The sequence below is a fragment of the Nymphalis io genome, chromosome 11 (genome assembly GCF_905147045.1).
Source record: "Nymphalis io chromosome 11, ilAglIoxx1.1, whole genome shotgun sequence".
Classification (NCBI taxonomy): Eukaryota; Metazoa; Arthropoda; class Insecta; order Lepidoptera; family Nymphalidae; genus Nymphalis; species Nymphalis io.
The window spans coordinates 5,592,311-5,618,954 of record NC_065898.1 but is presented as its reverse complement, the minus strand read 5'-3'; the positions used below and the strand labels follow the sequence as shown (position 1 = coordinate 5,618,954).

General features: G+C 31.4%; 1 protein-coding gene across 4 annotated transcripts in view; it reads right to left on the bottom strand.

Annotated features, from left to right (window-relative positions):
* The window catches only part of LOC126771828 (rap1 GTPase-activating protein 1), a 296,244-nt gene that overhangs the window by 111,871 nt on the left and 157,729 nt on the right, over window positions 1–26,644 (bottom strand). Inside the window, exon 2 of one of the 4 annotated variants that reach the window (XM_050491949.1) lies at window positions 11,567–11,783. The exons of 2 other annotated variants lie outside the window; for them this stretch is intronic. In XM_050491949.1, coding sequence (XP_050347906.1) covers window positions 11,567–11,667 — 101 coding nt within the window. In that variant the 5' untranslated portion in view covers window positions 11,668–11,783. Of the gene's footprint in view, window positions 1–11,566; window positions 11,809–26,644 lie in introns of those variants that run through there. One more of the 4 variants, XM_050491950.1, reaches the window with a different exon arrangement.

Here is a 26,644-nt window from a genome sequence, read left to right as displayed (position 1 = left end):
CAAGATAAGTGAAATTTATTAGGGGGTTTTATAAACACCGCCTTTAAATTAGATAAAGTTAACGTTTTATAAAATATTTCTTACATTTTTTTGGCATTTACGGTTATTTTAGACATTTTAGAGTATCATTAGAGAAGTTTTTTTATATAGACAAAAATAGTTCTACTGCGTAATAGGCTTACTTTTCTCATCCTATTCGGAATATTATTATCTGGTATTTCACTGTGTTCAGTGAAGTCTCGTTGACTGAATTTCAGCCACGATGTCTAATCTCAAGAACAAACTGCTCAGGATCTATTTTAATCCGGATTGCAACCTTGAAACTAGGGAAGCATTATAAGCTAGATACTTGTTTATCGAGGAGAAGGTCTCCTCAAAAAGAGGAGAGGAGGCCTTTAGCCCAGCAGTGGGACATTCACAGGCTGTTACGGTACGGTACTTGTTTATCGAAACAATTGTTTACATTTAAGGCATTTATAAATAATACTATTCCATATAGTACAAATTGCAAATGTTTTATCAATATCATAGTGTTTATGAGGTTTATATGAAAATAATCTAAATTATGATATATTCTCACAAATTATACCCTAACTTCAGCTTTTAGCTTTAAGTAACAGCCTGTGCATGTCCCACTGCTGGGCTAAGGCTTCCAACGCGGGTTTTTGGAATACACATATAGAATTTTAGTTAAATTAGATACATGCAGGTTTCCTCGCATTGTTTTCCTTATCGTCAAGCACGAGATGAATTATAAACACAAATTAAGCACGTGAAAATTCAGTTGTGCTTGGCCGGGTTTGAACCTACGATAATCGGTTAAGATTCATGCGTTCTAACCACTGGGCCATCTCAGCTTTAAGCGATAATTATATTATTGTAATTTGAAGTTGTACTTTGAGTTTCTGATAACAGCACGAATATTCACCACTTAATCAACACTAAACACTGTATAAAGGCTGGTATAGGTCCCACAGCTGCGCTCAGGTAACTCTTCATTTGAAAAGAAGGATTAAAGATTTTCCACCTCGCTGCTTTGATATAGGTTGTCATATAGATATGGCATATTACTATCCAGCTCATACACTCTTCAAGTAGTTTGCTTTCAGCACCGAACACGTGATGAATTATAAACACAAATTATATGTATTGGTTTGGTAGGATTTATTAACCGACCCTTAAGTTAAATATTGACACCCTTGTTATATATTATACACTACTATTCTCCCGCGGTTTCGCCCGCGTGTTAAGAGGGATGGAGGACTAGGGCTAAGTATAAAACAGCCTATGTCCAATAATGGCCAATATGGGCAATAAAAACGTTATTTGGGTTTTCTGTCAGAAAATTCTCAGTAGCAGCCCGGGGTCTGGAAGTTGGAAGTGTATATACTCCCGTGCCTCGGAAAGTACGTAAAGCCGTTGGTCCTATGCCTGAATTCTTTCATCATCACAATCATATAGGTATATGAGAGCTAGGGAATAGAGAGTGCACCTGTGTTTGCGCACAATCTTGTGTACTTTAATATCTCCTGCGCAGTTGGCTAATCTCTCTTGAGATTGGCCGCCGTGGCTGAAATCCGTCAAGAAGACATTATTATTATTATATTACTAATATACGTACAGAATGAAACAGCAATCGGAAATAAATACTCCTGAAAATTGGTTGACAATATAACAAACCAGTAATTAAAATGTCCATGTTTATTACACATATAAAAGTATACATACAATAGTTTATTGATGCTTAATACCTTTTCGTCAAATGATTTATTGATATTAAGCCTTAATATTATTGAAATAAGAGCGATTATTACATTATGAGATTTTTCGGCACGGACTAGTGATTTCAATTTTCAAATTAAATTATTTGGAATATATGGATATTTATGTTCATATTCATTCGTATATAATAAAATGTTATAACTTTAGAAAGAGAATATTAGTCGATTCTTACAGAAATGTAATCCAATATTAGATGTAAAATATATACGACAAATAAATTAAAGGGCTGGGAAGACTATGGATATAATATGGATCGTAATCGAAGATAACGGGTTCAAGTCCGGGCGAGCATCACTGAGGTTTCATATGTAAGCATTTAGTGTTTATAATTACATATTTTATGCTGAACAGTAAAACAAAACATCGTATGCATGTAGTGGAAGATTCTACTACACGTGAATTCCTGCATTGAAACGTCGTGGTGGAAACAGCTCCAATTCTACTTGAGAGTACAGGAGGAATTGTCCAGCAGCACTTATTGCTTAACTTTTTTTTTTGCTTTAAGCATTTTCACTATATATATAATAGGTAGGTGTCTATTACCGCGTAGTAACATTTCGCTGTAATTCACTTGGTAACTAATTTGCTGAAAATATGCAAAAAACATCCAAGTTAATTCACAAGACAAGAACAAAATAGTAAAATGATTAAGCGCTTTTAACACAAAACGAGAAATTTCCATCTCTTTGTCAAACTTATCCAATTAGCAGGACCAGCATCTTATCTTCACAATCAACGAAGTTAAGAAAATACAAAACTCCGGGGAGCTACGGGACATTCCTTTAAAGTGCGGGTCTTTATAACAAATCTTCATAAAGTGAAAGTCCATAAACAGTTATTTTTTATTTCTAATAGGTATTATACCTAGGCAACTAGCAAGTGGGCCACCTGATGTTTAGTGGTCATGGACACTGATGCTGTAAGAAATATTAACGCACCACCAACCTTGGGAACTAAGATACTATGATCCTTGTGCCTGTAGTTACACTGGCGTTCTCAACCTTAAAATCGGCTTTTAAAACCACCTTAAAACTGTGTCGGTACAACCAGTACCTATACAGACGGATTTGCACAAACTGCCAAGTGAGGAGTCTTTATACCATCTGTCAAAAGAGTGAAATTCAAATAAATCTATTTGCAACATTAAATTTAAATGTAAAATTTTAACAGGCTAAAAATAATGCTCTGTTTCTTTAGATCACTAATATTTCTACTCTGGGTAAGCAAGGACCTAAGGCTTATAAATCGATAGACCGTATATCGCTGCACCGTTGAGGCTTATTACATTAATTATTTTTTATTTGAGTCACTATAATACCAGCAGAATCCGAGGGACGCTGCCCTGGCTACGTAATGGGCTGAAAATGTCCCACTGCTGGGCTAAAGCATCCTCTCCGTTTGACGAGAAGCCTTAGAGCATATTCCACCATACTGCTTTAATGCGGGTTTGTTTGATAAACATGTGGCAGAATATCATTGAAATTAGACACCTCGCGATATTTTCCTTCATCGCCGAGCACCAGATGAAATGTAAATACAAATTAAGCGCAAGAATATTCAGTAGTGCTTACCTTGGTTTGAACACGCAATCCTCGGTTAAGATTTATGCGTCTTACCACTGGGCCGTCTCTGTGCCTTTGCATATAACTTTTGTCATGGCAATCGGTTCAACGCTATAGAAGTTAACGTGTTGCACATACGTGAATAACATAAACACCTTCTCTATGAAAAATATATGTAAGTGCGAACATTCATAATGATCAACTAAGCAGTTTCGTTTCAATCTCAAAAAGTACAATAAAGATATTTAATCATGTTGTGTTTTTATGTTCCACAAAGTTAAGGTTATTGAAACATCTCTCTCAACTGTTCTGGATAAATTTCAATATTCTTATTCTTCATTAAACATTAAACGTTGAAGGATACTTCTATATAATCCGTTATCATAATGACTGACAATATGTACGTAAAAAACTGTTTTAATCTTAGGATCTTGATATTTACAAAACACACCGCCCGTATGAGTAGATTATAATTACGATAGAAGTATTAACTTGGAGTAATTAAAATTACACTGCTTTTTCGTTAAGATTAATAACATAAGAATTATGTACATTAATATATACAAATAAAAATTAAAATTAGCGATAGTACAAATCATGACCGCGTGGAATGGTGGCAAGAATGCTATGCTGCGAATTTTCCCTTTGAGTCGCAATTCCGATCCTCTGGGTGAAAAATTAACTAGCCCCTCCTGTCACCAGTAGGAACAATAAAATGAGGTGTTATATTTTTAATAAAAGATATTGCAAAATTATTCCATATGTTATATATTTCTCATGCATACGAGTACATGAAATATTGCACATGCATCGGTTACGTAGATACGGAATTTCAACAATTCCTATAAATCAGTGTGACATGAATTACGGGGATTTTAAAACGTAGCTCACACGGTCTGTTATGGGAAAAACTGAATAAAAAATGCAATACTGATAATAAAATTTTCTACGATTTCGATATCAATGAAAATTGGAGTACGTAAAAATCTCTAAAAATAAGTCTATCCGCTACTTTTCGAAATTAAATTAAATATGTCTATTTTTTATAAAAATCGGGTTAAAGTTTAATTTCGATTTCGATAGCACGATTCGTGAGGAATCAAATATACATACGTAAAATACAAAATACTAAAATATCACTATCACCTACAACTTGTCGTCAAAAATTCATTGTTTTATATTATTATGATAGAATTCGCTTTAACAATAATATCGTTAGAAATATCTTAATTATAAGTTTGTCAAAACTAAACTGATACTACTTACAAAGGAAACACGTGTTGAGGTCGTAAAGATTTCGATATTGTTGTAATATAAACATTTTTACAAGGAATGCTTTGAATGGTCTTTTAAGCGTGAGAAATAATAACATTTTCAAGATAATACAGTATTAAGAAATGAATTTGGTATCGACATTATATTGTGGGATAAGACGCAGGATACTTTTATTATTCATAACAATATGACTATAATTTAATTGATGCCTAGCAAGGCGGGCGGTCAGTAGCTGACTTTTTACTTTTTATATTTATCATCATAATTAGTATACAAATATAATGTAGCCTATTCCCACTACAAGACTACAAAATAACGTTGACATTGAATTGATAGCAGAGCTTATTAGCAAATCCCATGAAATATGTAAATCTAAAGTTTGTTTATCTTTATTCGTTCTATTGGAATAGGGTTTACGCGATAAGGCAATAAAGGACTAGAAATACGCAAAAACTTGTGTCATTGCATGAATGGAAACGAGTGTTGTTTATCTCCGTTTCAATTATTTATTATCATGTATCAGAATGTTTGGAATATGATTCATATTAATGCTTTGACCCTGTGATGACCCCAAACTATTTTTTTAGGAATAAGGCACAAAAGGAAATATCCGTTTTAGTGTAAATTTACTTGTATGCGGATGACAGCATTTGCTTAGGTTGGCTCGTGTAAATCATATGAAGTTTAATATACATTTTTAACATTTCTAAGCCTTTTTTTTCTATAAATATCAATAAATAACATTCCAGCATAAATACCAACGAAATTTGAATTATATTCAATGACATGAATTAAATAATTTATCAACAATAACTATTAACATTAACAACATGTGCGCAGACGCAGCATCTCGTACGATCCGGTTACGAGATCGATGTCAGTCACACTCGCACGCGCATGACCGACACTTGACACGGCCTCCATTTGTTATTAGATTGACTATCTGAGAATCAATGTATAAAGGTATTGCATAATTAAATTAACAAAGGTACAAACAATTATTACAATAAAAGGAATGTTCAATTGTTTGTATTTGTTGTGATCGTGTTTTTGTTTGTGTTCATGGAAGATTTACTAATACCATTAATAAACCCAAATGAAAGAGATTTTTTTTAAATGTTCACCTGTCCCTTGATTTTTTTTATTTTGTGACGTAAGATGCAGCAAATAGTTTCTCATAGAATTAGACGTTTTTTTATTATTTGACTAACTATAACAATTTATTTATTAGATTAGAAAAATTAGTGTTATCAAAGTTAAATTGGATTCGAAGATGGTTAAGAAAAGAAAAGTTGACAATATTTATCAAAACAATTCATTTTAATTAACTAGTAAAGTTTCCAATTATAGACTGTAAAGTAAAATATATTTCATATATTATAGGAGGTGTACCTTTTTATTCTTGTCAACGAAAAAACAATCAACCGACGCACCTACGTCACAAGCCCTGGTAATATATTAGTATGTATATGATCATAAAATCTATTTTAAAAAAGGGTGAAAAATGACGTAAGAACTACACGCTTGAAAACATTGTTTGTAGCGTAGATGACAGTCGCACTTGACGTTACAAAAGCCTTTTTTAAATAGTGTCTGGGATACGTGTATAACAACAAAGCGCTTCCCGGGATATCCCTAAGCAAATGGGATAGGGGAATTTTAGGGGAGCACTTAAATATAACATCCACGAGTATCCCATATGTATATATGGTAACCGAAACATTGTCTATGAAACGCGATAGATGGACCGCATCATTGAAAGTTATGAAACAATCCCATTGTAATATACTGCATATTTATAAAATATAATTTTAGTTTTTATACATCAAATATGTACCTATAACATAAAATAACTTCTAAAGGTAAGAAATCCAATATAGATCGAAGGGAATTTGCCAAAATTACATCAACGAATGAACACAGTATGACATATCATATACGTCGTATAATGTGATGTATTTTTTATATATGTTTCTGCCTTAAGAAATAATAGTCACACTCATTTTGCAAAATCAACTTTAACTTGGCACATTTTTCATATCTTCTGTTAGATATTATCCACGCGCAATGAAGTGAGTTTAATAAATATTTTTTCCAGAAACTAGAAACTTGCTGCGATACATTTCAGTCATACATTCAGTTTTCATTCAGCTCTATATAATGTCTGCATTATTATACAATATTAACTTCCACAGTCGTTGGTTCATATAAAATATAAAACATAATTATAGCTCGACCTTTACCCTGGTGGTTATTTTAAATAAGTTCATATACGCTTACATAAAAGGGGATAAAAGTTCAAGAATAAAACCGTGCATGTGGTACATACAGATTCAAATCTAAACAAATTGGAACGTGACTGCTTAACTAATATCGTCAGGATTTCACGAACTCGGTCCCGAGTTAACGAAATAGACACTGAATTAAATAAGGCTGACTATCTACTACTAATATAGCACTTTATAGTGACATACAATATATTACGCATTCGTAATCTGTTGTTTGTGTGCCGCGTTCGCGTTTTTGTTTCCCCCTTACACGGCAACACGTTATCTTAAAGAACGAATAAATGACAACGTAAAAGGGTAAAGATGTGTTTAGTTATTTGTCCTTATATAGTGTTATGAATACAGTAAGCGACTAGCCTTATTTATGGATCGCATAGGCTTGTGTGCGAGTAATCAGAAAATTAGATACAAGTTCTAAATAGACAGTCGAATAAGATGGTAGGAAATATCATTTCCGTTTGTTTAGTTCACAAAGTAATTGTGTATATGTTGGTGTTTGGAAGCTTGTTTTTGGGAAAGTTAGATTGTGTTTGCCGTTAAAGATATTAATTTAGAAATGTTTTATTTATGTTATCTATATATGTTTGAAAATTTTTGGATAAAACTCTAAATAAATTTTATTGTGAAAACAAACCAATAAATATATTCATGCCAAGTTATCCAATTATATTGTCTCTAGGTATTAAAAAAAAATTTGTTCATAGAAAGAGTATCTAGTTGCAAATGAAATAATGGTTGCAGTAAGTTAGTAAAAGAAAAAAAATCGACGGTAAAAATAAAAAAAGTTATAAACTGATTTTAAATTTGGACTTCGCTTTATTAGAACTGAACTTTCCTTGAGGTGAAACGTTATTGATTGTCTTTTATAATTTTATTTTCAGTCTTTCTGTACATGTTATCTTAATCTTTGCTTGATCTTAGTAGTATCGGCATAACTCCTGCTGAGCGGTCTTGTAAACCCGCTGTTTATTGAGACATTACTCATTTATATTGCCTGCTTCACTACCCAGTGCTACTGTTCTTAGAAGTTATGGTAACAGACTAAAGCCTTACTAAGCTTAAGATATAGCTTGCTTAGAATGTTTTTATAAATCAAATCTGATGATACTGGGAATCATTAAAAAAAATCTTTACCAAAACATATCACTTTTTTTATTGTTATTATTGACGTGTTTTATTAATTGTTACTAACGTAATATAATTATTATATTTGATATTATCATGTAATTAAACATTTTACGGCGTAAATTACGAATTTAAATGGCAAACCTCCTTTTTAAAATTCGAAATGTAATTACGGTAAAAAATGATCAAAAGTTTTATTTTTAAATTCATACCTTGTAATTAAAAAAGTTTTATTAGCCAAAATGTAAATACGGTAACAAATTTTCTTTTGATGATAAAATTAAGAATAAATTTGAAGTATAATTATAACGTGCAGAATTTAATGTACTAAATAAATATATATTAATATAACGAAATGCTTCAATAGAATTAAGTGTAAAAAAGCATGTTTATTCTTTAAAGATATATCCTATTGAAAGCAGTAGCACACCTAAAAGGAAAAAAAGACAAATAAATAATACAATCTTAAATGTAATTACACAAAGAATCACTTGTGCACGTAACAAAATACGTATTAATTTGCACTATATTATAACGAATATATAAAACAATTAACAGATAATTAAATATAAAGATCGTGCTTATTCCGACAAGAGATTTCTTGAAGCACACTCAAGACGGGTGTACATATATATTATATGTAAAAAGGAGGTAGACACATAAAATCTCACAAACAGTATGTATATATTTATATAGATATTTAGATGACTAAGTTGAAGATAAGAAGGTCCATTTGTTATAATAAGGGCAAAGTACTTGTCCCAGGCATCCTGGATGCACATTTACCTCCGAGGCTCAAATAAATTTATTAACAGAAACATTTCGTGACCGGCCCCGAACATAAGTCACCTTATGGTTGTCATGATGAAATTTAGTTTTAGAGATTGCATAAAGTAGAAATTCGACTTGAAAATATTTGTATTATTCATATTAAGTTATGTTGTTATTAAAATATTGTTTAGTAAAATTAACGTGATAGTAATTTAAAAAAACTAATTATATATTATTATTAATTAGATTTATTTATTTCTTTATTCAATATATATTTCAAATAAAATTTAAATAAAGGTAAATAATATTTCAGTTTTTGTTTTTTTTTTATTACTCTATGAATAATTTGTCTAGACGAATAAAAACTCAGCTTCATTAGTGACTTTTGAGAAATGGTACTACGATTTATCAACGAAGTACCACATCGTGAGTTGGAGTTCATACGCATTTCCTTTTTTGGTATAACAAATCAATCAAGTGCTTGTGGTTGTGTTAATTGCTACTCTATTGAAATAATTATAGTCATAAAGTATAAAGCTTTACGTTAAATTTGATATGCTGATATTATGATGATTCAAAAGTGCTTATAAGGGCCTTCTTAAATAAAGTACATTTATTATTATTATATCGATTATATTGTCTAAAAGCTTGTGATATGAGGTTTTTGAAGTGAAAACTTCTTCAGGCGTTGCGCTGGTTTATCGTAGGGATAAAGTCGTGGCCTCTCGTCACCGACAAGGTAATGTTAATATAATATGAAATCATTGAAAGTACAAATAATTTAAATATTTGAGTATATACAAATAATATAAGTGTATTTTAATTATTATTAATTAAAATTAAGCTGTATTAATATTTTGCACCGTGTTAACGACATACTGTGTATTTTGCTGTATAAAAAGCTATATAATAAAAAGGGATAGAATTATTACTTGGAGTGCCAATAGATGTGGAAATTGGAAAATATATTTAACTGTTTAAGTTTTCACTTCTATCGGCAGTCCCGATAACTGCCTGTTTATATTACTGTAAAAGTTATTGGTAACTTCTTTATATAATTAAAATTTACATTAAAACTATGTCTAAATGTCTGTAATAGGTAAACTAAAGCTATCATTTTTCGTATCATTCATCGTATGATGTCATTCAATGTTCATTTGTTCAAATAATTATTTACTTGCATATTTATTTCATTATTTGTATTATAAAATATATGAAATTCATTAAAATCCATTAATAATTATAATATTTTTTTCAATTTGTATATAAATTATTTTATTTCATGATTTGATAAGTGGTCCTCAGGCTCATACTGAAATACAATTATTATCTGGATAAACAAACCCGTCTAAATATATATATATTGTAGAAAATATAATAAACATTAAATATAAAAGTGATATATCTTCTTCTTCATAAAATAAACCGATTCTGATTTTCGATATTCATATCTTCGCATAACGATAAACAAATTTAATTATACATAGCTATATTCACAGCATTTTAACCCCAGGGCGATAATAATTTGGCTTGCTATTTCATTATCTACTATATAGACGGTTGCAATTATTTATGTTAAATTTTATAATATAATCGGATATCATTATGACATATACGCAGGTGTCTCAAGCCGTTGAATATGATGACATTTCGAAACGAGCCACAGGCAATATGAATATTGATGGATTTGAATACGACTTTTTTATAATTGTAGGTGTAAAGTAAACCCTATATTAGATAATAATACATAGTAATTATGTAAATTATGAAATTCAGCTTGTAGTATAGAGTAACGAGATTATAGAATAATCTTATTACAATTGGAAATTAAATAATAGCTTCAATGTACATTGTGCTTATTTGTTTAGTTCAGCATCTATTATTCGATTCGATTCATTATTAAAAATTTGAACAAAACATATAATTTTGCATTATTCGATAAAAAAAAAATTCCATTCCATTTCCATACAAAATTGTTTCACAATCAAATATTTATAAATAGATGATAATGCGAACATTGTGATAATAACTTATATATAACATACATAACCTAAAAATGTAAACGTTAGATTAAATTTTCTATTGCAACTGTAAAAGAAATCGAAAGGAACGAAACGAGATTTTAATGGAATGCGCATGCGTCAAGTAGCTACAGAACAAAATTCAAAGAAGTCTCCGCAGAAACAGTGTTTTTACTTTAATCACCTACAGAGACTCATTTGCTAATAGTACAAAATAATCATTATAAGAGCTATACTAATGACGGCAATAGCCAAGAGCAATTTCTAGTTAACTAACGTAATTTACTAAAGAAATATATCTTCGTCCTTCAAACTACGAACCAGTTCTGAAGTTGGTGTACGAGATACGTAAGGCACGTTCCAGAGTGAAACGTACTGTGGTCAACACGTCGCGAATACAAGCTATTGAGGCTGTGATAATAAAGAATAAAATACGGTAACGTTGAAGGGATTTGCGCGGTTAACTGTATTTTCGATACAGATTGCTAGCGTTCATCTATCATGATTAAACATCTCGCCAGTCTAACGGGAGCCGAGCAACTTGTTCAACAACGGCCATTACTGCAATTTCACAAACTCTTCCACAATAGGCATCGAGGCAATAGGGAATAAAACGTTAACAGTTTAACTTAATGGAAGGAGCTAGATCAATTATTACTTTACATGTTCAATACAAGCTGTCACCACAAGCTAGATAAGAACCGAATGACGTATAGAGAAAACATTATAATACTGTACATACATTAACTTCTTCATGTATCTTCTTCGTGCGGTGAGAAGCGTATAAGTTTCTTTTTGCCCGCCCGTGGGCAAATATTTCATTTTCACAACTTTCGACTTCATTCGGTGTGCGGCTGTTAAGTTCACAAATTTTCACAATAATCAAAAGTTCGTTGAACCTATCGCAGTCTCGATGCCAATTCCTTTGTTAAATCCTCGTACCAAATTTTGCTGCACTCCTACAATAAAGAGAAAGAAGATTGAAGGGTTTTATTTACAGGATGGTCGCTTAACTACTAATAGCGCAACAAGCAAATAAGCCAAAGCAAACGAGGAAAGTGAGTTATAATACGAATTACTCATTAAAGTTCCAGATAATTGACAATGGAATGAGGAAAAATCAATAAGTTGGTGTATTAATTGTATTTGTGGTTCGATATAAAAACATATAAATGTAGTATTATTGTATTTAACAAATAACCATGCTTAACAGAAGTTACTTATAAAAAACTAGAGAAGGCATGCTTATCCAGAAGAGGAAAAAATAATTAAAACAGATAAATATGAGGTAGAAGCGTGAGGTTAAGCAAAATCTAAATTACAATGTACAATGAAAATCAGATACGCATATATACTCAATTACATAGCTTTACAATTCACAATACAGCCATTAAACAAATACTATATAAAGATAGTAGGTACTAAACAGCTTCCCACAAAAGCATGATGGAAAAATATATAAGTATGAATAGTGAAAAATATATAATGAGTCTGATAGTCGAAGTATCGATAAGCATTCGATTTGAAGATACAATGTTAATTAATGTAGCTATTATATTAATTAGCTAACATTACAAAGCATTATTTACAGTCGCTGAGTTAACAGTTTCTATAACGGTTGTAAAATTCATCAGATACAATTTTGATTGCGCATCTTGAAATGGAATTCACTATCGTTGAACCATCATCGCTTTTATCGAAAATATAATCGTGTTCCATCGCTATGGGTATGTTTGCTTCGCATTCTATAGAGATATTGATTGAATTCACCAGGCTTATAAATAACCAAAATATGCGAATTATAAATTGTCTTAATGTTTTCTTTAAACATGGCATCTTAATAATCAGTGTAGTTGCTTGTTTATAAGATTACAAGTCCCATGGTTCCGGGGTCAATTCCCGCGTCAAATAAATTGTTATTGGGGCTCTCTGTCAAATTCTCAGTTTAGACGTTGGCAGAGTTTATACTGCCGGGTTTGAAACGCTCGTAAAACCATTGGTCGTGCGCCTGTTCTTTTTGTGGTCGAATCAGATTTGCCGTCGAATTATGAGAGTAAGGGAAAGTGCATCTGTATTTGCGCACTATAATTAGTTCCGCGCAATTAGTTAGTCCAGTAGAATGACTATTGTAACCGAAATTGGGCAGGAGGTTATCAATATGATTAATTTTATACACAAGAAACACCGCGAGAGACCGCGAATCGGCAAGCGCAGCGTAGGGCGCCCTCCAGCCAGGTGGACCGACGACCTTAAGAAGGTGGCGGGCACCAACTGGATGCGGAAGGCGGAGGACAGGGAGCTTTGGCGCACCTTGGGAGAGGCCTATGTTCAGCAGTGGACAACGATTGGCTGTTGATTGATTGATTGACAAGAAACACTAAAATTCTGACGAAAATATAATTCACTGTATGACGTACAAGTGAGTTTTACATTTTTCTATAAACGTTAATAACATTTTTAGCTTTTGTTTAATCATGTAAAATATGGTAATATAGCTTAATAAAAACAAACAAAACTCTTAATTTAATTATATATCCGGATTATGCAAAAGCAACAAAAAGCTACTGATTAATTGCGGATCAATTTTATGGTCGAGTCTTATATGTCCATAAGATCCGTAACACTGATGTTTATCTCGTTATAAGAAAGAGCAAAAGAAGGCTAGAATTTTAACGAAGGTGACTTAGAATTTAAAACGCCAATAGGAATTTACTCATTAAAATCACGGTATGTGAGAGGCCCAATCAGTAGTTCCTACAAACCAAATGATTGATGTAAATAGCCAACCACATGCAGTTGACTAATGTGGTGGAATAAGCTTCGCATCTTTCCCTTTGAGAATTGGAGACTTTTGCGTAGCACATTTACAGAGAAATTGCCTTGTTGGTCTAATGGCTAGTCCATAATGCTCCCAAGGTCAAACCCCGAGTCGAATCAAAATAAATATTGAGATATTCTGGTGAAAAATTCTCAGTAGCAGCCCGGAATCCAAAAGTTAAAAGTGTGTTCACTCCTGTAACTCAGAAAGCACGTAAAGCCGTTGGTCCCGCGCTTGAACTCTTTCCGATCACATAGCTACCCTAAAGAGTAGAGCTTCCAACCACAAACGTCGTCACGATAGCATGCGAAAGCGATCCCGTGGCGCTCCTCGTTAAGACGGAAAGGTATTCCGATGTTCGGGGCGCACTCGGCGCTTTGACACCAGCGAGACCCACATACCCTCCCACTGTTCCCGTGGGGGAAATGCGTAACGCGTTTTTCCAGCGAAAAAAAGGAACCACAAACGTGGACAAATAAAGCAAACTATTAAAGAGATATGTATGATCATAACGGATTTAAGCGAAATTAGTTAACAAGGTCAAATTACAATGTAAAACAAAATCTATAAAATTCACAAGGCATCGGTATCAGAGAGGGTTCACAGGCTGAGGTAGTATAGCAAAATTAGAAGACGTTTTTGTGCTTCCTAAGATTATATCGTGTGATTAAAATTGTACCTAAGGACGCTACGGTTTTTATTGATATTTTTTGCACAACCATTGTTAAACGAGTTTTTGTTAAGGCGAATTCATTAGAATTCCAATAATGATTTCATATTTGTATTATCAAAGATTGATAAATCGATATAGAATAATATCATAATGTTTGGAATAATATTTTGAGTGATACTTGAAATGTTTTTAATTTTGATTTATTGTCTATGTACTTAGTTCGTCATTGAACAGTTATGCGATAACGAATACCGTTGCGTTGGTATATTAAAAATGTTATGCTCAAAGATAGTGTTATATTTTAGTATAAAATCTGTATAATTACGGTTTTGTTTGTTGTTAAAAGTTAGAATGTGTTATATTCATTACACGGTAATAGATGACTTTTGATTGTATTTAGGCAACATGATAGCAAGATTAGAAAAAAAATATCATATGTCCTCATTGCGTTACAATCTTAGTTGTCATTATATGGCTCGAGAATTGAGACACAATACTCACCCTTTTCTCTTTCAGAGCCTTAACAAAGACTAAACAAAAATATGCCGAAAAAAACATAGTTGTTGATAACTCCGTGTTACGCTGGCTCACTAATATTTAATACTGCTTCACAGGACGAAGGATTGGTTGAGGGTAGATATATCAGTTGATTTGTAAGTGACTTATAAAAATGTTCGTAGTTATAACTTATAATCTAATACAACCCTAGCTAATCCGATAATAGTAAATACTTAAACACTTAAGTAACAAAGGACTGTCAGACTACGAAATCACGTAGGTGGACCATTTTGCAATATAGGAGTGATATATCAATTTGTCAGCCAGCCATAGGGCAAAAACTACACGATTATGTAATCGTAATCGTTCCAATTATAATGCAATAGCAATTTAAACAGCACTATGGTTACTATTTGATTGGCGTCTTGTTTATAGTTACGAAGTCAAATGTGCTCATTCTGGTGTGCACAATAAACTAAAACAATTTGAGGTGACTAAAATACTGTTATCCTTTTCCACCTCACACGAGGGAAAGAGATGCACAGGTGAACAACATGCTTAGTCTTGTTCAAATTATTTTAAAAATTTATTTCAGAATCGGCACTAAAAATTGTTAGGATGAATAAATAAAACAAAATATATAACTTCCCTTTTAACGTCCTTATAAAAATATTTTAAAAACGGTCGATTATCGAATTAAAATTTATCATGTAATAAAAAAAATAAGTTTAAAATTTTTAAATTAATAAAATATATGGATTGGATTAAAAAAAACGCATCGATGAGTCGAGAATCAAATTGACGTTCATTAATTAAACGTTAATAATTAATAAACACGATTATATGTCTCACGTTTTTAAACAGATGCTAAATATTATGTTAATAATTTTATTAATTTAAACAGAACGTGTTTTTATTAATACACAAATTAAGATAATGAAATATTTTCAACGCTACAATTATATATATTTGAAAAGGACCGTTGGCTTTTATTTCGTATACCTATAATTATTATAAATATTAACAATTATCTTTGTCATATAAAATAAATGAAACGGGTCATTTGTACGTTCTATTTGACAATAGTAAGTAAATACAGAAATGATAACGTTCGGAAATCTCCCGGCAGACATATTGTTTTGTTGGTTTAGAGGTCAACGCAGTCATTATAAATCATCATCAATATTGTCATTATTGTTTAAGGAAGTTAATATTATATTTCTTGCTATGTCATGTTGTCAAGTTTCTTGTTTTTGAATATTTAACTTGAGAATAAAACATTTAATATGATTTAGTTCCTTGATGTATTCCTTCGTTAAAAACACGAAGATGTATATAAACACAAAACGCAACTTGAAAATTCAACGATGGTTGCTCAGATTTGGAAACGCGATTTCTATACTATCCATTATTATATATATTTGGCTCTGATAATATTAAATCAAATTACAAAAAAATCCTTTACTATGAAAATTTCAAAAGTGACACTTACCGAAAATAAGCAACAAGAAACGTAATCATATATACATACATATATATAGTACATACATAGGCCTTAAATTGACGCTGGAATCAAAGACCGAAAACTCATATTTATAAGTGCTTCAAATTAGGATAAGTGGAGTCGTTATCGTTTTTATTGGGCGAGTGAAAATATGCTGATGAGATGTATCCAAATGTTCAAGCTTCAAAATTATCTAATGCATACCTACGATAAATTAGCTCGAGGGATCTGGTATTTTGTTTTTAAACCTTTTCATTTCGTGTTAAACCATGCAAGGTAAGCATCTGTTGTCCTACTCTTAAAGAATAACTGTTTAAAATTGTGTATGAACATGATATTAGAAGAGCTCAATAATAGATGAGATAAAAACATTTGTCAGTTTGGATTTTACGTATATTAAACCTCCTAAAATCTATTGTTTGTAAGGGTACCTAGTATTCTATACATAGATTAAAATGTGTTTTGTCAGTTTCTGTGAATCAAGAAAAAAAAATGTTCTTTTTAATTTCATTAAATAAGATATAATTTAATGTGAGCAAATAAAATCGTCTATCTTTAAGATAACAACTTGAATCGTCTTTAATAAAAACGCATGCTAATTTAGTGTCCATTAGCATATATTTGACAATTAATACAGCCATGCAAATTGCGCTTTAACCCTAAAATATTGAGAGATACTTAAAAACTAAACGGGTATTTCATACGAGACCTCGTAAACACTGGGACTTTAATGCATAACAAACACTTATGATGCAAATTTTACACAAACAACCATAAAGAGAATATTCACTAAGAGCGTATTTTTTATTATATATTACTTGCTTCATTTAAAATTATAGAGTAAAAAAAGCTATTTATAGAAAAAGGTTTTATTATACAAACTAATTTCTGTCCGCGGATTCGTTCGCGTTTAAATGGGGGTTTAGGTGTTGTGCATATATGTATGTCCTTTTCTGAATCGCTGACGTATGTGTATCCAAAATCTCATGATAATCAGTAAGATTGAACCTCACTTTCGCATTGATAATAATAGTTAGAATAATTTGATTACTGTGATAAAATACAATTGGGTCCTATTTTTAGCCATTATATACAAGTGATATTTTATTATACGTAATTCATATGAAGTACAAGCTATCTTAAGAATGTAGCAGGCACGATCCCGACAGTTTTGGCCTGAGGCTCCTCAAAATACGACCCTACCAATTCAACCCACGGTAGCGGGCTGGGCATGTCCAATATTAAAACAAAAATTATTACATTATGTGGCGGTTGTCTTCAAAAAATTTACAGACAGGCTTTTATCATTAAATTTTTTGGGGGTTTTAGGTACTCTCTCCTTTTTTGTACGTCTGTTAACACGGTAGAGTAGTTAAGGCGTGAAAGCGTAGTAAACAAATTCGCTTTCGCAATTATAATATTAGTAAGGATTACCTTAAAAATTGGTTTGATATATTTTATTTATTGCTTATTTAAATGGGAACATAAAATGTGATTTCACAAGTATACGATAGTTTGTCAATTATTCAAATCAATGACGCCTTCGCAAGTTTCATTTAAGTACACTTTATTTTGGTCTTACGTGGTTTTCTACAACACCTACAGTGGCCTACGCTTGTGCTCTCAAATTGTTAAAATTGTCCATCTAGTATTTACCATTCTAAAAAGTTTTAAAAGACTTTTCACACAATAAACCAAATCTAATAATGTGCCATTTTATAGTTTAAGTAAAATAATAACTGTTGTAATCCAAAAATATTACCTAGAAAATGACCAAAAATAATAATAGAATAAGGAATTATTGCCGTGTTTATAATATGGCAACATCAAAATAATTATAAATAATGGTTTTGTTCCGCTTAAAAAATAAAAGACACATTCGATATAAAAATCAGTCGCCTCTTTTAAAACGAGTAAAAATAATGGGAATCGCGTTGCCTTCGGGAACAATTTAATGATGCACTTCTGTTATTATTATTTCAACTGGTGATGATTTTAACTGCTACTTAATAAGAAGCGGTCTAATTTTGTTTTTATTTTTTTAGTTATAATTTTTTTTTTAAATACTAAGAATAATTAATATTAAATATTTAGTCGGCGTGTGTAGAAAAACTATGGACTTTTTAATTCAAAATTATAATGATCGATTGAATGATATCGAAATAATTTTCAAATTTTTAATCGATTTCGATTCTTTGATCGTGGGTTCAAACCCGGGCAAGCACCACTGAATTTTCATGTGCTTAATTTGTGATTATAATTCATCTCGTGCTTTACGGTGAAGGAAAACATCGTGAGGAAACCTGCATGTGTCTAATTTCACTGAAGTTCTGCCACATGTGAATTCTACCAACCCGCATTGGAGCAGCGTGGTGGAATAAGCTCCAAACCTTCTCCTCAAAAAGAGGAGAGGAGGCCTTTAGCCCAGCAGTGGGACATTCACAGGCTGTTACGGTTACGGATTCTTTGAAAATTAAATCTAATAAAAGGCCAATAGTTTCAATCTAAGTTTATAACAGCGAGTTTAATGTTGTCTCGATCGATACTTATTTAACTACAGGCATTGAAGTGAAAATTAATTTAATTATATGAATATTATGATGAAGTTAATGACCTTTAAGCATAGGTAATAATTATTTTTTCATCGCGTCAAAAGCAATTTGTTTTGCTTCACAAGTGCTTTAGCTCCGTTCAACCCGCACAATGTACAGGAATTTTAATGCGACTTCAGCTTTTTATGTTTTATTAACTTATGTGCAAGCATTTTAAAATCATAAATGTGTTACTTGCATAAATATAAGTCGACTTATGTTTCAGAACGTATATTTAAATTTATGTTTAATAATAGGAACTTAGTGCTGAGGTTTTTGCGCAATGTTTTTTTTTTTTAATTTTTAAAAATGGTTCAGCATTTAAAAATAACGTTCTAAATCGGTTTAAATTTTTCGTTCAAAAACAGTCGCTTACGTTATTATCGACTAATTTAATAACAAGGAGTTTATCCGAGGCCAACGGCTCCTACGCGGAGTGGGCATCGTAAATCTAAAACTTGTCTAGACATAGCCTGCTGCCAACTAACTAAACTTTGAAACTTAGAGCCAAATTCGTGGGTGCAACAACCGATAGCAGTGAGTTATAAAGGGTAAACCCTAATACAGGTTGAGAGATTATGCATCTAGCTTTAAGATGATAAATTTATACAAACCGTTTAATTAAATAATGTTTTACATAATTTGTACAATCAACTGTCAACTGTCGAATAAAGATAAACGTACAGTAAAGAATATATTAGGGGATACTTAATGTCTAGTATGCTTTTATATTATGTGGACATATTTGTGATCAATATCCATAATAAGTTTTCCTTTGTCCGTGATAGCTAAAAAAAATAGCGTTTAAAAAAGGTTATTTTTAAGCCAAATTTAAAAAAATGGCTTGTTAGGAAGTATATAATATATGCGTAAATTATGTATCCGTAATGATGCTGTAATTTAAAATTATTTCAAGGTTTCATTTAAAATGAACTTGTAGTTTTTGCTATGAACCGTAAAAAATGAGTCTTTTTTAAATTTTATTTACCCACATTAACTTGTCTTCTCACTATACGGGATTAAATACTATAAAAATAGATCAGTCGAGACTGCTAAATCGAAATGAATAAAATACTGTATCAGTTATTAATTATGTAAATACACGTCGGTTTCAATTAGTTCGAAGTTGATATAATTATTCGTGCACTATATATGATACACAAAAGAAAAATTCTCACGCACATGCGCACACTCACGCACATTCACACGAACCCTCGCGCATACTTTTTTTTTTTTTTTATAGAATAGGAAGGCGGACGAGCATATGGGCCACCTGATGGTAAGTGGTCACCAACGCTCTTAGACATTGGCATTGTAAGAAATGTCAACCATCGCTTACATATCCAATGCGCCACCAACCTTGGGAACTAAGATTTTATGTCCCTTGTGCCTGTAATTACACTGGCTCACTCACCCTTCAAACCGGAACACAACAATATCAAGTATTGCTGTTTTGCGGTAGAATATCTGATGAGTGGGTGGTACCTACCCAGACGAGCTTGCACAAAGCCCTACCACCAGTAATTACGTTAAATACGTACATATGCTGCACGCATGTGATTCTAGAATATTCGAAACGAAAATCTTTAATAGAAAATGCCACAATTAAGATTTTTAGAAAACGAACAAACTGTTATAACTTTAAAATGAGATATTAATAAACTTAAATTACTTCTTAATAATATTACCTACCACTATAATGGAAGTCTGTGGCAGACATTTTAATATAAACTTTATCTCAATTTCTATCATGTTACATTTAACAGGTTGTCGGTCTTGTAAATACATAATTATTAATACAATGTTATTAGCATTAATACATTACAAACATTCTCATTGTGATTACAAACTTGTCATAATCAAATGAATAATACTAGGACATGCAATACAAATTATTCCACGCTACTTTGTTTAACTAAACTAATGCTATCTTAGACTTAATTTAAGCTAATAAAATCACTGGATATAGTTTATTAATGTTAGTGTAATTTAAGGATAATTTAAGATATTACTATTATGAAATGTTTCTTATCATACGAGACTAGATGGCTTAGAACACGCGAATCTTACGTGTTGCTTCAGGCAAACATTACTGAATTTTCGTGGATGTATAACTCGTCTAGAGCACGGCGGCGAATGAAAACATCGCGAGCAAACCTGCATGTTACGTGTATCGGATGTAAATCTGCCACATGTGTAGCCAACCTGCATTGGCTACAAAACTTGTCCTCAAAAGGGCTGCCTGTTACTTTATCATGCGTATATCTATGAATGCTCAATATGATGCTGATTATGGTTCCTGCTATTAAAGAGAGGATGCCATAATGTTGTCGATTTAATATACATGTCATATCGATATTCGACGTATTTTTAATGTCGGAACCATAATTTTTTAACGTTTATTATTTAGATACCAACGGATTTTTTACATAATAAAAACTGTTTCTTATGGCTTACTAGTACTTTACCAGTAAAATAACATACCGTGTAATTATTTTTATGAAAATTATTTTAAGAATATAATATAAAATATATTTTTATATAACTAAAAACTTTTCGCCAGTATGGTATCACCTTAATGTTTCCAAAATTAATAGCTTAGAAGGCCGCCGAAATCGATTCCTGAGCCGACTACCTTTTTCATTTCAATGTTTTTATATGAAATATTTCCTAAAATAAGGTTTGAATAAAAAAATCGATTAAGCTTGCTATATTTTAACTACGCTGTAATATTTTATTTTGTAGGCTATTTTAATTAAAATAATAAAATGTGCCCGTTTGATTTCACTTCCAAGTAATCAAGATAAATAGATAAAAAAATGCTTTTATATTTTCATCTATACAAATAAATAAAATTTAAGTGTATGTCTGGGATTTCAAAATAACTTTTTAACCTAATAATTTAAATATTTACTCGTATTGAATATATATCTAAAGTATTTTTGATTAAATGTTTAGGCTAAATCGGTATATAAAAGGACATTAAAATAGATAGATAAGCACAAGATGACTGACACTCCAACTTCAGCTTTCAGCTTTAAGTAACAGCCTGTTATTGTCTCACTGCTGGGCTAATACTAAGGCCTCCTCTCCCCCATGAGTAAGAAGGTTTGGAGCTTATTCCACCACGCTGCTCCAATGCGGGTCGGTAGAAGAGACATGTGGCAGAATTTCAATAAAATTAGACACATACATGTTTCCACACGATGTTTTCCTCCACCGTCAAGCACGAAATGAATTATAAACACAAATTAAGCCCATGAAAATTCAGTGGTGCTTGCCCGGATTTGAACCTACGACAATCAATTAAGATTCACGCGTTCTAACCACTAGGCCATCTCGGCTGTCACCCGTGTTTCACAATTTACCGGGGGAAGACTATTCAACGTGTAACATATTGTGTACCTCTAATATTAAATTCTTTAATTATGTTGTAAGAACATAAAAAGAAACCAAAAACTTTAAGATCGAGTTTTTGTCCCCGCTAAGTCAATACATACTGCCTGGGGTATTCGTTTCTATAATACAATTCCGCAAATATTTTTAAACGTCAATACAAGATTATATAAATGATAAAAAAGTGTGAAAATGGGTTATATACTTACATTCATTTAAATGCGCATAGTTGACGATGTATTTTCAATTGTTACATAGATTCTTGCTGGTTGAGATAAGCTGTTTGAGGTTTAGGTACGTTTTTACTTTAAAAGTTTGAGAGCCTACTTGATAAAGTTATATTTTTATTTGATTTGTTTCTCGAGAATATCATGCTTGAGAATAAAAAAACAGTATACGTTGAATATATTTTTATTAAAATTCATTCAACATTTCGCGATTCGTGGAGATTACACATTCCGATATTCGATATTTAAAAAAACATATCGTGTTTTAGTTAAAAAAAATATAAAAAATACCAGGTATTTATTTATTCTGTTTTTTGTTATATCTAAGTATATATTTTTATTTGTATAGACCACGAGTTTAATAATATTGAAAATCCGCTTGTGAAATATCTATTTATGAATTTAAATATAGAAACAATGTCTTAACCATTTTAAAATAATTTTATCTTCAGCCATATGTGCCATATATACCATAGTATATAACTACGCAAGGATATCATCATCACCGATATCACCATTATGTCACTTGATGGTAGGGCTTTATTCCATAACGCTTTATGGAATTCCGTTTGGGAGGTACCAACCACTTATTATTTATTATACCGTTAAATAGCAAAACTGAGTATTGTGTTTCGATATTAAGAGCGAGTAAGGCAGTGTAACTACAAGCACAAGGGACATAAAATTTTAGTCCAATTTACGAGTCTGTTATATTCAATAAAAAAAAGATGGCCGACCCTTGAATTTAATTGAAATATTTATCTTAAAACAACGATCATATACGAAAAATTGCTAAAACTAATTTGAAAGTGTAGCGAGCAAAATCTTTTTGAAACGTGCAGGTGCCTCAACTTTCTAGTGTTATTAATATCACTTTGCGTAAAGGGAGGTCAAAATACTTAGAACTTAGGACCTTAGACTAACTTTGTCAGGTGAATGTCTGCTTAATATTTAATCAAATTTTGATAATAATATTTGTACCTAATATCGCTTTAAATTTTAATATAATAATGATAGGTTGTTAATTTTTCATAAATTGAGTTTAGTTTAATATAAAATATAAATGCTTTTTTTAATAAAATTTCTTTTCGGGGTGATTAGTTAAGCAATGCTGTCTTCTTCTTTCGAATGTCAAATCTATGATGACAGAAAGAGTGTTACTGAACAACGTATCCTAAATGTAAATTCCATAAAATTATAAGTAATGTAATCAAAATTATAGCAGTAATTATAATAAACAATTAACATTTTATAAAATACAGTATATTTGTTTACATTTAGCTAAATAAACTATTTTATATTTCGAAAATGATTTTATAAAACTCACTCGTTTCATTATTTATTATTTAACAAAAAAAAACTCAAGATTAGTTAAATTTATTTATCGAGTCAGTCGCGTGCCGATCACTATTTCTCATATAGTGCTATTCTATAAGAACAAACTTGAAACTCACCGTTGAATACGATCGTGAAATGTCAGATACTTATATGCGATTTACTATAGTTATTAAAGCACATAAGGAGATACGCAACAAAATAGATTATCATACACAAATCGGTTTTAAGCATTTCACGAGTGATATACGAAGTGACATCTTACAGAATAGAACGCCTGTCGTTTAAACGTGCGAAATTGGTATTAATTTAAAAATGGAACAAATTCCTTTACAAGTAATTACGGCTTTACTTATAAATGTTGCTTAGAACGGATTAGTTAAAAATGCTGTCTTCTTCTTTTAAATGTCAAATCAATGATAATCGAAAGAGTGAAATTACGGCCTTTAGTTTAGTTAAACAATGATTTATCTCTTTCGTTCATTATTGATTTGACATTCGAAAGAAGAAGACACAGCATTGTTTAAATAAATCCGCTGAATAACGTTTATTTATATGTAAGTGAATTACAGAATAACACTGCTGATAATCGTTTTCTTGCTAAGTAAATACTTAAGAGTTAATTAGATGCACGTATTTGAATAACAAATTATCTACTAGTGAACACGCAAAGGTTACTCTGTGTCAAGGGATAATGATTACCTAACGAGGTGAATGAATGGAATGAATGAAATTTCTCTGGCTGTAGTGCTCTGTGCACGTCAGTCATTTTATCGCGGTGAAGTGGTACTGAGCCAGTGTTTTTACAGTAAAAGTGAAACATCTTATGATATATGGATGATACTTGGAATGGATCATATTTCTTACACTGTAATGAAAGGAGGTGACACAGGAAGCCCATTTACTCGTCTGGTGAAAAATTTCAAGATATTTAGCTTTAATGTAGTAACGCATAAAATACGCATATGCTTGTACTGGGCAAACGCTTGCTTGCTGTTTCAACCACACTATTGACGAATATCAACGAATTTATTATATATAAAAATTATCAAATACTTTACGTATTAAAAATGCCAAAATCATCAGATACATTATATTTCTCGATGTATTTTATTTAGATGAAAATATTCTAGCTACAAAATACATTCGGAATTAGTTACTTTAAATTTAATTAAATCTTATAAAAATTCAAAAGTGCTCGTAAGAACCGAATTGAGTGTAATGTTATTAAGATTTTGTGTAAGAGGTTGTGTGTTTGTGTTGTAAAATTTATGTATCATCGGAGCACTTTAGGGACTTCGAATTGTATGCTATAGTGCCCGAGGTAGACCAAGTTATAACGGGCTTCGGAAGTTAATTAGCCACGGTCCTTGACTGCGGTTTACATGCGGGACGTGTCTCAGATTTTCCTCCGACACACAACGGTAACAAAACAGGGTTTCTTATGACGTCTTATATTTATTATAAATACATATTTTGTACATCGAACTTTCTAAATTAAATACTAGAAAGCTAGTCTCCTCTGCCAGATGTCAGGTATAAAAAAGTAGCTTTTGTCCGTCCTTGGAATTCAAGCTCGCTTCATATCAAATATCATGAAAATCGGTTCAGCGGTTTAGCCTTAAAAGCGTAACGCATAGACGGATTACTTACGAATTTATAATATTACTATAGATTGAGTTTGAGCGTTAAATTCACTTATTACAGTCAATAAAAAAAAATGAAAAGAACAACAATTCAATGCTTACTCCGATTAAAAACGATGAACGCACTTGGCGTTGTAAAAACTGATATACGGTGATCCGTCTTAAGTAAGAATTGCACCTTAGACTTATTTCTACAATGTTAAAATATATTTAAAATTTATATTTTAATTCCGGTCATAATACTAATGTACGTATGTACTAATACAATACCTTATTTGAGATATCACGTTTAAAAGTTTACAACAAAACCATTACAATTATGTTTTACAATAGATTTTATTACTGTGTTAAGCAAGTGATGTAGATGTAATTATTATAATCATGAATGTTAGGATACAATAATACAAAAAGTATGTCGTTCTAAGTTATCACACATTTTTAATAACGTGGACACTTTTTTGTATCTTAATATAAAAGTTAAATTGTTAAGATATTATTACTTCAAATATTATCGCTACTGTGTGTAAATTGAAATGTTTTATTAACTTATTATAAGTAATAAGAGATTATTTATCTTAAGATAAAATATTATATTGTAATATCTACCTCCATAGAACGAAAACGGAACGGAACGGGGATTACAAATGTGATTCTGGGCCTTGAAATGACGACCGATAATAGAGATGACCCATCATGATCAGAATAACCAAATAGACCAAAAGGACAACTGGCACCCAATATTCCGAGTCAATGAAGAAGTTTTCATACTAGAATCCAATGAATACTTGTACCTAAATCCTAAAATTTAGATTTTGATAGTCCCTGTATATAAAAACATCCAAATAATAAAAAAGATACAGCACGTCTGGTGAGATACGACTATTCGAAAAAAAAAATTCATACGGTCTGTGACGAGCTTTACTGCTAAAGATGAATGAGTCAGCAATGACATGCATCGCTGAATCCAACACATACTATCACTTACACGCAATATATTTTATGCGCATATTTACACACTTATACTGTATTAAAATAAGAGCTTCAATAAACATTTTTTCAGTGAAATTTTTACTAAATACGATTAACGGCAGTACTTATCATTATAAACGTCGTTTTGTGGGTGTTTTACTCT